This window comes from Diceros bicornis, chromosome 5 (assembly GCF_020826845.1).
Source record: "Diceros bicornis minor isolate mBicDic1 chromosome 5, mDicBic1.mat.cur, whole genome shotgun sequence".
Taxonomy (NCBI): Eukaryota; Metazoa; Chordata; class Mammalia; order Perissodactyla; family Rhinocerotidae; genus Diceros; species Diceros bicornis.
Window position 1 is genome coordinate 26,161,514 of NC_080744.1, and position 14,974 is coordinate 26,176,487.

Genomic DNA, 14,974 nt, shown 5'->3' on the forward strand with positions numbered 1-14,974 from the left:
AGGAGAATGCTGTTCCTATCTGTAAATCGGAGGTGTTGTAGGTGAGGGAGAATAAGGAGCAACAACAAGGGAAAGAAACTGTATTCCAAACAGAGTTGTGTTTCAGCAAAGGCATGTGCAAGGGATTTTCACAGAGGCCACTGAATGTTTGTTTACAATAGAATGGGGACTTAGTGGCCAAAGTGGAAAAATTTCCATAGGAAGATAAGAGGCAGTTAGGTGAATTTGTAAAATAAACAGAGTCAAATTCCATGGTGAATCATTCCTCTCCGGAAGCAGTCAGACACAGGTAGGACTGAATGTGCTTCCAAGGGGTCCTAGCACAGAGGAACACAACCACAGTAAGATTGGTTGGTACTCAAGTCTCTCAGCAGGTGCCATAAATCCGTAAATTCTGGCTATCCAGATGGATTCAGCTCTCAGACACTATACTACATTACACTACATTACATTACATTACAAAATCTTCATTTGCTACTATTTATAGACAGAAACACTAGAGAAAAGTATCTCTACCTCACATTCAAAGCCCATACAGCAGAGGGCACACCTAGAGCACAATCCCTGGGGCCCCACAATCACTGCACTCACTGCTTATAAATAATTGCCTGGGCCTCTGCAACGGAGGCTGTAATGTGCTGGAAGACTTTGGAATGTTTATTTAGGTTGATTGTGGATCTTCTTTTTTGCTTTCCTATCTATTGATAATTTAAGTATCTGACCCCTCTACTTTCTGAACATCATCTCTCTCTTATCTTCTCTTGCTTCTTTATCTAATATGAAGTCTGAAGACAATTATTCTAAAGCTCTTTTATAAATGCCGTCAATCAGCACAATTCCTCTCTTCCATTTCACCGGACCACCAAATCCAAAGACAGGATCAACTCCCTTACACACTATTACAGCAAACTGGAACCATGCATTAATTCTGGGGTAATGTTAATTATGGCAAAGATATTGGCTAACAAATCTTGTTGACCACATAACATGCCACAGTGCTATGGGAGCCCTTTAATGTTTTTAAGGTTGTGGCAGGTACTGCTTGTCGCCTACACATAGTGGATTTACTTCTTCATCCTTACTAACAGAATCCTGATGTTCTTTTAGTGAGCAGTGTTCCTAGATAAAAATACATGCCTTCCCCAGACTTTCCCAGCTGAGTGTTACCATGTACTCTGTTTTGAACAATAAGATGTAAGTATCCTGAGAGACTCATCATCCTTTCCTATTCAATAGACTTTTCTACTTTTCCTAATAATCTAAAATGTCAATAGCTAGGCTCCTTGGACTACATACCAAGGGTCAAAAGTCCTACATTTGTATCCTAGTTAGAAGGAAAAGACCATTATCACATTTCTCATCTATGGTCTTTTAATAGAGGGCCAGAGCTCACTCATGGTCTAAAGTCATGCTTTTTTAACAAATGTGTTCTTACTCCAATATTTCAGGCACAAAAAATGGAAAACTAGAATGAAAACACCTGAAATTTTAGTTTTACTTTACATATCACATTCTAATTAATATGAGGCCATTGTATCATTTTAAAATTTTTACTGGAGTATAACATATGTATAAGAAAGTATAAATATATTATAAATCTATAGCTTGATGAATTTTCACAAAATTGACACACCCTTGTAACCAGCACCCAGATCAGGAAACAGAATCTTACCAACACTTCAGAGCTCCCGTGATGACTTTGATGATACTGTCCCATGGGTAACACCATCTTGACTTCTCACAGTATAGATTAGTTATGTTTGCTTCTCTACCTTGTAGAAGTGGCATGTTTATTGGCTGTTCTTTTGAGAAATGCCTGCTTAAGACTTTTGCTTTTTCTATCAGGTTTGCTTGTTTTCTTATTGATTTGAAGATCTTTATTTTAAAACAAAATGAACGTTTTGACAATAATATTTGCTGCAAATATCTTCTATTCACTGCAATAGAAGTGAATAGAATATCCTCTTAACTCTTGAAATGATTTTAATATAGTCCAATTTTTATGCTTAAATATTTTTGTATCCTATTTAAGAAATAAGTATCTAACACAAAGTAATGAAAAGTTCTGTATTTTCTGCTACAAGCTTTATATTTTATTCTTAGGTTCAGATCTGCATTCTATCTGAACAGCTATTTATATATGATGTAAAGGTGAAGATATATTTTTTCTATATGACAAACTATTGAATGCCCTTTATTAAAAAGACCATCCTTTACCCTTGGCAAATATTGCAAATGTTTTTCCTTTCTTTCATTTTTTATTATAATACTGTTTCAATATTAGTTTTATCACAAATTTTATTTTATCACCTATCTCCATCTGCTCATCTTATTCTTCTCTTTCATTTCAGTTTTCACTCTACTTTTAGATTTTTGCTTTGTTTTATAATCACCACTTATTTACTGCATTGATGGTGCAGTTTTTTAAACTTTTGTTCTAATTACTAAAATACATTATTTTTAGCAGTTTTCTCCTCCTCTTTGTGCTCAGGATATTTTATTTTCCGTGTGTCATATGTGTATACACTTGTTAATTCATTTCTTACAAATTCTTATCTCTTATGTACTTCTGGTCTTTAGTTAATTTGAAAATAGTTTATTGTGTTGGCTATTTCATGCAATTCTGGTGGAACAAATCAAGTATTTTCTTAACTTTAGACGCAATCTCTCAGACTTGCTTAACAGGTGGAGTTTGTGGAACATTAGAATCCTCAATGTGCACTGCTAATCCTCAGTTCTCTGCTTAACCGTTAAAGAATGCACTCTCTTAAGATAAGAATGTATATTTCCCCTCCTATGCCCTATTGGTAATGCCCGTATTAGCTCCCCCTCCTCTACCTAAAACCCCAGCACATGCTCCTCCTCCTGTACCTAAAACACCAAACAAAAACCTCTACCTTTTTTCTTTTGATGTGTTGGATTTGAGTTTTAACTCTCATCTCCTTGTCTGGCTGCCTTTTGATAATAAAACTATTTCCTTGATAAAAGCCTGACGTTTTGATTATTGGCTTTCCTCTACATCTAGTAAGGAACCCGTGTTTATGTTCCATAACAATTTGGTAAGCCAACCAGGAGGCTCTTTTGCCTGTGGCTCTGTGGCCCTGGGCCAAATGGGATTCCCTGAGAAGCAGTCCAGCAGCTGCCTAAGCAACTTGCCCTAGGGACCATCCCCAGTACTTTCCATCTGACCCAGCAACGCTAGCCCTAGGTACATTTTTATTGTGGCTTTAGATTTTTTTTTTTCCTTCTGGTTTGAACAGATGCCCCTTTGGTGAGTTTTCTCATTAAAACTGACCAAGCCCTATTTTTCCTTTCATTTGTTTGCTTCTGTTTCATGGATTTCATTCCAAGTTACTTGAGTGTTTTTTGGGGAGGCCCCAATTTTGTTGAAAGGACTAACTCTTGACTCCATTTGCTTTGACACTTGTGTGTGTGTATGTGAATGTGTAATTTGTTTGCCTCTGTTTCGGGGGTTTTGTTTCAGGTTACTGGAGTTTTGTTCCCATAAAGGAACTCTTGGCTCCATTTGTTTTGATGCTTGTGTCTGTGTATGTACATGAATGTGTAGTCTGTTTGCCCATTTCAGGGGTTTTGTTCCAGGTTACTGGAATTTGTTCAGGGGAGCCCCACTTTGTTGAAAAAATTAACTCTTGGCTCCATTTGTTTTGATACTTTTGTGTGTGCATGTGAATATGTATATTGTGTGTGTGTGGCAACATAATGGGGAACTTGAATTAGAATCCCAGTGGCAGCCCTCTGGGTGATGTATTGCGAAATTGGTATGTTTCCCATTACAAACCTATGTAAAAGAAAAAAGATGGAATTTAATCAAATTTGGGGTTTCAGTTTCCTCTCATAGTCTTACAGATGCTAATGAAAGCACTAAGGTGACAAAAGAATAAAAAGAAGCTGAAAGGAAAATAAAAGTACTCTTTTCAACAAGGTGAAAAATTTTAAAGGAGTTTTTAGGACATAAGACAATTGGGTAAATAAAGCAAATATTAAAAGTGGGAAAAACACAGAGGAATCAAAAAAGGAAGAAGGACTCATCGCAGCAGGATGGAAATTTCTACTTAGTTATTTAAAAAAAAATGGGATGAATAAAATAGGCACTTATGGGGTTAAAACAAAGGTTTTAATAAAACACTGCCTAAGATTGGGTGAGCCAAAGGGACCCCCAACCAGCCCCCCAACATTAAAGGACTCAAACAAGCTCATTCTATTCACCCCAGTTTGGAAAAATTTAAAAAGCCAAAAGGCAGAAATTGCAAAGAGAAACCTGACCAACAATTGCATGGGGCAACAGTTAGGCTGCTAATGTTGACAAGATCATAAGGATTAAAATATTTGAGTTAACGTTATATGAAGAGGTCATGTCAACTTTGCCTGAATGTTTTTTGGGAATGGATGTTATGACTGACTGGGGATGCTGCCCCTATACAATAAGACTGAGATTTATTTATGGAATCCTAATAAAAATTATAGTTAAATGTATAAGAATTTATAAAATAAGATAAAGTTTTGTAAAAAAAATAGTATATTTATATGGGCTTTATATAAAATGATTGCATCTCTTTTGCCTGATTGTATTATAGATTATATTGTGGGGATAAACATTGTGTCTCACTGGGGAACATTTCCCCTGCCTGATATTGTGATAACATATAAATCCACCCTTCAGGCTATGTTAATTAAACATGCTAAATGAAATCTCACTTTAAAATGGCCAAAATAGCACAATTTCAGTTTACCCAAAATAGTGTATTTGCATATGCAATTGAAAAAAGCTGGCTATAAAAATTAAACCAATGGGAAGCCTATTTTAATTTTTTAGGGGCTTCTAAACAAGGTCAGGAATCCCTTATTGCCTCTTTAAAAGAAAATAATTCAATAAAAAACATGCCAAGTTGGAGGGTGTCAGCTTCACCAGTGACCATGCTGGTTAAAGAAAACCAAATCTGCTGCTCCTCTCTCATCTCTCACTGAGCTCCCCTACTTCAGCTCCCCAAAAATTCCTGATATAAAATTAAGCAAGTGGAAATAGGTAAACTTCTAATATAATTTGAAATTGTAATGACCATTCTGGGGAACCTCTGTTTCAGATAAGCCCACCTTAAGGGGCACCCTAAAAGAGAGGATTTGACTCCTCAGAGTTAATAGAATGCAATCTTTGGTTGATATGCAGAAGCTTATAAAAGATAAAATGTTTTCAAAAACAGCTCTGAAAGGGATCCTTACAGCAAAAAGAAAAGAATCTTTAGTAAAAATCTTTGGCCATCTGAGGAGGTCCATCTGCAGGGAGCAATTTGGACCCAACTATTCTTTTGAGTTTTGTGCCTGAGACATGGATAGAATTTTAAAGATCTCTGTTTGTGTCTATCTGTATGTATATGACTATGTATGTAAGTCTCTCTCTGTATGTTCATTTGTCTGGCTCTGGATGGCATAATTTTTAAAAGAGCTCTATTTAATTGGCTTGATGTAAGAACTTATGTAAATATTTCTAAATGTAATAGAAACTAACCCAAATTGCTTTCAAGATAACATGATATAAAATGATCTTTGCCAAGTGAAAACTTATGTTTCTTGGTTTGATTGAAATAGACATGTCCTCAGAGTTATCAATATTGGATATGATAAAGACATGTTATCTCTGCTACGAAATTTGCTGTTAAAAAATGATAACTTAAAAGGGCCAGCCAGGTTGCGTAGTGGTTAAATTTGCATGCTTCACTTTGGTGGCCTGGGGTTTGCGGGTTCGGATCCCAGGCGAAGACCTACACACTACTCATAAAGCCATGCTGTTGAGACATCCAACATGTACAGTAGAGGAGGATTTGTACAGATATTAGCTTGAGGACAATCTTCTTCAAACAAAAAGAGGAAGATTGGCAACAGATATTAGCTCAGGGCCAACCTTCCTCACCAAAATATAAATAAATAGAAATAACAAAATAATAGCTGATTTTGTATAAAGAATTTTGTCTCATGGAGTTTTGTAGGCAATTTAAAATAATTACTGGAAACAGGTAAATTAAATAGATGTGAAAAGTATAAAAGATTTGTGGTGAATTTTTTAACAGTAATTATGTGTTATAGGTGTACTTAAAATACCTTCAAAACTTTAGATTTTGCTAAATTTTGCTAAATTAAGCTAAAGTTTAAAAATTTATTGAGTATCTAGGTCATTTCTACATAAGATAAAATGTTAAAATTAATTACTATGTATAGATTTGTCTGCCTTTGGCTTCTCATGTCAGAGAAACTGAAAAAATGCTTGTGTTTGTTAATAAACATGTTTTGTGCCACACTGAAGAATTTTCTATGGGAAAGGACATATTTCTAGAAAGTATGTATGCAAGAAAAGTAAGATGTATATTTTCAGTGAAGAAAGTATAAGAATGGAAATATTTTTGTTTGTTTTGTTAAAAAAGATAAATTTGTCCTAAAGTACTAGGAAAGAAAAAAACAGCTCTAGGAAAGAAGGTGTAGGACAAATTCTGAACATAAAAAGTAAATGACAGAAGGTTTGTGGAAGTAAAACCCTGAGGAAAGAATTTTGTGCATGGTCAAATTGGCTAAGATTAAAATGGATTTAATTAAGTGAATAAGTTTCAGTATCAAACGTAAGCTGGTGCAAATTTATAGTTTGGCTTTCTCTCTTAAAAAGATAATTGTCTTGTACTTTTGATCTGCTCTTGATAAAGAGGATACAAAAGCTTTTTCTTTACCTTTGAGTAAGTCTACCTAAAAGACAGAAAATCTATGTTTTGTTAAAATAATTTCCTGTGTTCAAAATGACTGAGGTATCTCTATTTACTCTCTGTTTGCCTTTGACATATTCTGTTCTCACCTTGGTTAGATGGATAATCTGGTATTGTTTCCTATTTGACCAAGTGTTTTAAAAACTTGATATTTTTGACAAACTTCTCCCAAAATTAAAGTCTTTCTTTTGACTTAAAAAGGAACTTTTAGATTTTCCAATTGACCCTGGGACTTCTCAAAGAATTTGTCCTTTCTTTCTATAAACAGGGAAATATTAAACTAATTAGACTTATTTGGTATGTTAAATTACATGGGAAACATTGTCAAATAAATGATGATCAACGTTCTTAGGTTATGTTGTATGGTTAAATGTTATTAATATAAATGTTTTAAAAATTATATAACATCAATAAAATTCTGGTCTGTCCTGGTTGTCAGTCATAATTTCAAAGTGTTATATGTCACAGAAATAACCAAGGTTTTTGAAAATAGCCATTTTTTGGTCTTCTGTCACTTGCAGGCAGTTGTTGTTTTACTCTGATGTTTTTGCAAATATGTTTCATCTTCAGAGAGATTCATGGAAAGATCTCTAACAATTGCTGTAGAATGCAGTTTTCTAAAAAACTTTCAGATTATGAAATTGAGCTGGGTAAGAAACTACAGAACTCTAATGGAGAAACTGATGGCCTCATAAAACTGCTAACAAAAGACGAAGATCAAAAATTGATTACATGAGACTGATTAATTGATGAGGATGATCATAATTTTTGTAACTTTTCATTTGAAATAGTGCTGATTTTTTTATGTTTTGTTTTTCCAGATCTAAGTAAACGTTTTTCTTCTTTCTCCTAAGGAACTATGAATTATAGCAATTTGTAAGCAAAATTGAAATTTATCTTTTTCTCCCTATCAGATCCCTCCAGAATTTGGAAACTCTTGATGAGTGAATATTCTTATTTTCATGACAATATAATTATTTACATAAGTTCAATAAGAATGTGTCCTTTATAGGACACAATTGGAAACACTGGTTGTATTACCAAGGCTTTGACTGGAATGTCATGTTTGAGAGAAACATGTATAGACTCAGATATGACCAAACAGCTTTAAGGAACAAGGAGGATTGACTTTATGGAATAAATAAAGCCGTTTGGAAATACTGGCCTGGTACCTTTGCTTATAGGGTTTCCAGTAACCTCACCGGTGAGTAAAATTGGTCACTTCCCTGGCAGATGCGAAGAACCTCAGGATATTTTTGGGACCTCAAGAAGAGAGGAATTCAGCCAAATTTATAGGTATTGCAGGCTGAGTCTGATGACAAGTCCTCATCTTGGCTTTCCTGGCCTCAAGAGGTTTTTAAATTTCAATGTGAGACTCCTTATAAAAAGTTCCAGCAAGCAGATTTAAAAGAGCTATATGATCAATTGCTATTCTTGTTATACTTATGTAAATAATTAGGCCAAGTTTATTGAAACTAGACTTATTTTCCAAACCAATGAGTCTTAACTTGGCTATCTTCAGCAAAAATGAGGGTGATTTTAGAGAGGAAAATTATGTTAAGTAGAAATGGTAATACAAATTTGTAGATATTAGATTCTAGTTCTGTTAATTGTGTTTGAGGTTTTCATTTTCTATCTATAAACTGGACTGGATCCTAAATTCTTCTAGTTTCCTTAAATATCTGGTACAGATCTCCAAACTAACATTTTCAATGTTTTCCATATTTTTCATTTGGAATCATTGAGAACTGAAAACATCCTTTTCCCCTAAAGCTCTGGAGACTGAAGTTGGACAACTTGATGTAAACTTAAGAGAGATCACCATGATAGCCCGTATTTAGACAATCTTCATGCCTGCTGCTGTATAAGCCACTCAAAAGTTTATCTGAACATCCAATGACATTATCAGAAACATTTCAAACTGCAAAAGGTACTGCAAACTTGACATCTAGAAAACTTCTTGACTGACCATTCCTTGGGCTCAAAAATTGGTTTATAATTTACTCCAACCATTAACCTTGTTTTTCTTTTTGTTTCTCTAGAAATGCTTGTTTGTAAATGCTTGGTTACATGCTTACGCAACATAGGCCTAACTTTGGGAGACCCTTCCTATGTTCTAGAGATGATCTAAAAGACTCAAGAGAACTCAAATTAAGGAACTAGATACTGTCAGATGTTCCTCTGCACCATCTTTGCTGTTGAAGACTAGGTCCTATTGAAATACTGGAAGCATAAGCACCCACAAGATCAACTTCATCTGCACTGGGTGGGAGCATACAAGAAATGCCACAAGAATGAGAACAAACTCATAGAAGAACATCACATCTGGGATCACCCAACCCTTGGATGCCTTCGTACTCTAGACCTGACTTCTTTGAATGGACAAATGAACCCCTGACTGACTGCAAGTTACTCTTCAGAAGACAGTCTCCTGAAGATAAGTAATGAATGATTCCCAGGTTCTTACCTTACATGTTGAACTATTAGACAGCAGGCTACTTGGCTACATCAGATTTTACATGAGGTTCTAGGCACTAACCTTGGTTGGTTTACAAGGCACTTCTGGATTCCCAAAGGATTAAGGTCCATTATGGAGGGGATACTAAAATTTTGACTGTTTATTTTGCAAATATGTGTGGTCATCTATGCAATTATAAAATGTGGACTTAAGTGTTGTTCCAAAGACACTGATCAAAGTACTAAAATATTAGTCACACAAAGCGTACTTTGTTCTCCCCACCTGGCACCCAAAAATATTTTAAAATAAAGCTAGAACAGTTTCATTCCTCTGACCCTGATCTTTGTCCTTTCACATCTGGAAGTAGCTAGAGTGGTGTTTGCCCTCATTCTGCAAGATTGACAATGATCATAAGAAAGTGGGGATTGCAACCAAGAATGAATGAGTTAAAAGAGAGGAAAAAAACTTGAGATAAGCTTTGCTAACTGTGGCTGTGCATACTCAGCATAATCAACCACTGTTTAAAACTAACGAGGTCCTTCTGTCTCTTCTTAGTATATGAGTGAGCCGTTTTTCCCAGGAAGTCAAGGTCCAGATGTCAAGAAGAAAGGAGATTCAGCCTCACAAAGCCAAATTTGGGCCCAGGACGAAAACTAACCAGAAAACTCCAGATGGTCAAGGAAAAAGGAGATTTAATCTTCAAGACAAAACACAGACTGAAAAAGCGAGCTAACAAAGACACATGCTACCCCTCCACTACCTAAAACCCCAGAACATACTCCCTGTTCTTTATCTAAAATCCTAAATAAAAAACCTTACCTTTTTCCCTTCAAGGAGATGGATTTGAGTTTTAATCCCATCTCCTTATCTGGTTGCCTTTTGATAATAAACCTCTTTCCTTGCTGCAAGCCTGACTCTCCTGTTATTGGCTTTCCTGTACACTGGGTAATGAACCTACATTTGTGTTTGGTAACAACTACTCATTAATTTTCTAATTTATGAAGATAAGTTTAGAAACATATTTTAAAGCAGAAAACATTCAGTGCAGGAAGAGCCACTGATTTTTTTGATTGGTAGAAGATTATTTCTGAACAGGGATAAAAAAGACAGGAATATAAGAAAAGGCTTTTAAATCTGTTCACTACTTGAACATCGGCAAGCACTGTGTTTCCTGGGGGCATAGATTTGCTGAATAATCATATATTTTACACCTTCATTGGCTTGTAGTTATGGCAATGGGTTGATTGTGAGTATCAACTTGTGTCCAAATGTCTTTCTTTACTTTTTCTGTTTCCATTTTTGTAGAGTTAGGATAATTTTCTCCTTTCCAGGAGATTCTAGCTAAATGCCATTATAACTCTTCAAAACATCTGGTGTCAATCACCTTATGACAAATGCAGTATGTTAATAGTTTTAATAGAAGAAGGAAAAATTTATACCACTTACCATGATCCATGAAGAATGTCACAGATAAGGAGAATTTTGAATTGGAATGAACAGAAATTTCACAGGAAGAGCTTAACAAAATACTTGGGGGACCTATTTTACTAATAATTACTGAAAAGGGAATAAAGGAAAGAAGGCAAAGAGAGGAGGGAGAAAAAAAGGAAAATAGGAAGGAAGGAATTAATGAGTACATGAATAAATAGGGATTTTGGAATATATCCCTACCTTCATTACTATATGCGTGTGATATTCTTGAGCACTTTCTTATATTTTTTAGAAGATCTAACTCATGCCTCCAGTATTTTATTCTATCCCTAGCATTTGTCAGTAAAATTTTCAGTCATGAATATTTATTTATTCCGTAAATACTTGTTGAGCACCTACTATTTGTCAGGTACTGTGCTAGTTACTGAGGATACTTCAGTGAAAATAACAGACAAAAAAATACATTTCAGACCTTTGTGTTTTAAAATATAATGATGCAGAGATGGCCTTAGAATGAAAAGAAGACAGAAGACTGTGAAGAGGAGGAAACAAGTGAAAAAAATCACTGGAGGGATTTTGAAAGAGATATGCTAATCTTTAGAAACTGCTAGTAGCACCTCCCACTGCACTTTCTAAGACCTGAGTAAAATATCTGTTCCCTGATGGAATCATAGCAATTTCCCAAGTATGATAATCATAGCCATTTCGATTTATGTCTACCTTCTATGTACCAGGACAAATTTCTCAGTCTTTGTGAAGATCTAAGAATATCTTGAATGCCACTCACATCAAGGATAGGAGCTCCTAGCTCCTGTTTTCTCTGCTTTGTGAACTAATTTCTTCTTTATTCTTTCTGCTTGTAAACTACATGGCTAAACAGAGCAATGGCTGCTTCATAATCTCTCTATAATCAACGTGTATTTCTACTGCCGTCTGGATATTTAGGGGGCTAGCACTATGTCTTCATAGGATTAGAGACCATTGCTTTTCTCAACTCGTAACCCATGATACCTACTCTAAATTTTTTACATTTTGCTTTAAAATGTGTATCATCTCCTAGGATGGGTACTATAATCCATTCCAATGACTTTCCGTTTGATTCATCATTTGGGGGTTTTCTTCTTGCTGTTTCTTCCAGTAAGGCAAGATTGAATGACATATGCTCAGATTTTGGAGCTTGACAATCTCAGGTTAAAAAATAAATGAAAAAGTTGGTACTAAAACATATTAAGACTGTGAATATTGCCAAGATTTTGAATATCTTTGAGATTTAGTTTTCTAATATGTAACATAGGTCTCAGAATAATTGTTCACCAAATGATAGTGAAGATTAAAAAATATAATATACTTAAGGCTTTCCTAAAAGGATGCTGACTTTTGAAGCCAAAAATAAATACTTGGAGATTTGACAATGCAAAAATTAAAGACAACCACATTAAGAAATAAACAAAAGGTAGTATGTTAAAATAAAATATACAAATAAATATAAAGCAAAGAACTATATAATATTTATACAAAGTAAAAGGAAAAGAAAAGTAACGTAGTAGAAAAATAGTCAAAAGGTGAGAATAAGCATGTGACTAAGGTCAAAAAACAGAGTGCCAAAATATGCAGATAAAGTTGCTTGAAAGTACTAGGAACCAGGAAAAAGCATATAGATAAAGTATATTTGGATTGTTAAAATAAAAAATATTGGTAATTCTCAATTTTTGCAAGGATATAAAACAAGCCTTCTCATTTCGTGTTGGTTAGAGTATAATTGTTTAATACCATATGAAGGAGAAATTGTCACATTCTCCAAAAATTTTAAATGCAATTTTCCTTTGACATAGCAATTCTAATTTCAGAAAGCTCATTAAAATAGACACTTCCACATATATACAAAAGTGAATCTACAAACATGTATAAGACAATATTCTTTATGACAGCAAAGAAATAGAAACAAATTTGCATCAAGAGGAAAGTAATCAATTAAATGATGGAATGTTTCAAAATACTAAATAGGCATCAGAAAGAATGAAGTGAACTTCTCTACATTTGTCTACTGCAGGAAGATCTCCAGGACAATTTATTAAATGGAAACCAAAAAGTAAGTTGCAAAAAATTCAAATAAATCCAATTTACACGGCAAATTGTTTGCTTGTGCATACATATTTGTGAGTCTGTGTGTGTGAGTGTGTACATGATTGCATCAAATTATATGCAAAAATACAGGCTGGCTTAAACTATCAGAACTGGTTTCTCTGAGAGGGACAGTGGGAGCTGGGGGGAATGAAGGAAATGCACATACACTTTCACTTTTGCTCTGCCTGAGCCTTTTACAATGAGATGGGTATGTGTTCCTTAGGGAATATCAAAAAAAGATGAAAACTCTTTAGAGATGCAGGACTTCTAAACAAATAAAAAACTACTATTCAGTTAATTTTTGTTTCTTTCCAAAAAAAAATTTCTTCATCACAAATATACGTGCTCTAGACTAGCAACACAAAACAGTTCTGATTTTTCTCAGAGAAAGGATAATTTGTTTCTGCTAACCAGAACAATTATGACAGTATGCATTTCAGAGTTTGGACTTGCCCCTGGGTCCAAATGAAAGAAGCCTTTGGGACAAGTAGAATTATTTTTATTTTCCTCACCTTTTGTATTGAGACTAACACAGTGAAACTGACGTTTTATTGACATGAGAAGGAGCCATGACAAAGTATTAATAACTCTTCACTTCACTGCTATGTTAGAATTATGATTCTTAGTCTCCTCATAATTCTTCTCAGCCACATCAGCAAATGAAATGCTTATTCCTTGTCCTCCCTCCCTTCATCCTGTCTTTCTTCTTTACTTATCTATCTTCTCCCTTTTTCCTTCCCTTCATTTTCCTCCTTTCTTATTGCTCTCTCATTCTCCTTCTAGATGGCTCTAGATTTGTTCTCCATGGCTGCTGCCTCCCACCCCCCACCCCCAACACCAGAGAGATATTGCACAGGTGCAGCCCCATCTGTCCCAGTGTGCCTCTCACGATGCAGTAGTACACAGTGGTGTCTCTCAGTGTGACCTGGCGCAGGATCAAGGTACTGGACTTTCTGTCCGTTGCAAAGGTCAGAGAAGCTATGCTGTTGTTCACAGTGTTTCGTAAGCCATGAATTATATACTGTGGACTCTGATTGGGATTTTGCCGATACCAATGTATATAATCATCTACACTGATGGTAGAGTGGTTACAAGGTAGGTTTACATCATCTCCTTCAGCATAATCCATGGAGCTTGGTTGAGTGGTCTTAGCATCAATCGCAGTCCCTAAAGGGTCAAGAAAATCAAGTTACTTCCTGACCACAAATCAATGTAATTCTACGGATCAAGGACACAATTCCATAACTCTTGGGCCCTATCTCATACTCCAGTGTGTTTATTTATATCCTGCTAGAACACAAAAATATCATCCATGTTCATGATGGAGACCAAAGATACATGCCAAGAATCAGAGACTCCACGGGCTCCGTTCCATGGGTCCTTGGCTCAATAAACCCAGAGATTTCTTACAACCAGGATAATTTTAAGAACTCTTTTAGGATCATGGCTATGTTTTAATCATGTAGAAGTTTGTGTGTCCTAGTCAAATGCAGCGATCAGTTCTCAATTCCATCCCTAGCATGCTGGAAAAATCACAGGGAGAAGAATAGAGAGCAGTTAACACTTCAAGGTCCCTTGGCCTTAACACCATCCCTTGGTAGACACAGAACACTTACCCAAGGTCAGAAACAGGGTTACTCCAGTCACCAGCCTCATATTTCAAGGACAAACTAGGATCATGGTCCCAGAGCTCAGTCTTTGTATCTGAACCTAGGATTAAAGACGTTCCAGAGAACAGAAGCAACAGCTACTAGTAAAGAGTTGCAAGGAGTGCAGCTACCACTGTGTTGTTGTCAGGATCTTTTCAACCAATGAGAGAGAAGTTCCTTCTTCCTCCGCTGCTTTAGTCACGTCCCCAAGAAGAAGGTGAGAATATCAACTAAACATCTGTAACTCACAGGGTGTCCACTGCAACCATTTGTGAGGTTTAAAGTCTGGCTCCGGATAAGGACAATCAATCATAAGGAGGTGTCTATCCAGAGCCTTTCTTCCATCATTTCTTCCTCAATTTACCAAAGAAATTGGCTGATGCTCCACAGAGCTTGTGGAAAGGATACTTCAATCCCAGAAAACTGCACTCAGCTCTGTGCTGTAAGGAGATAAAGAGTCCCATCCACATTCTAGAAAATACATATCAGATTCAGAAGTAGGCAATGGTGTGCTCATGGGGAAAAGAAAAATTATTAACATTGAGACT

The 14,974-nt window shown here is 35.6% G+C and overlaps 1 gene segment (V, D, J or C); it reads right to left on the minus strand.

The window, feature by feature from the left end:
- Window positions 1-795: 795 nt before the first annotated feature.
- LOC131405462 (T cell receptor alpha variable 26-1-like) lies at window positions 796-14,530 on the minus strand. The segment is given in 3 exon segments: window positions 796-909; window positions 13,667-13,944; window positions 14,394-14,530. Coding segments are annotated over 3 exon segments (432 nt in total).
- Window positions 14,531-14,974: the final 444 nt, after the last annotated feature.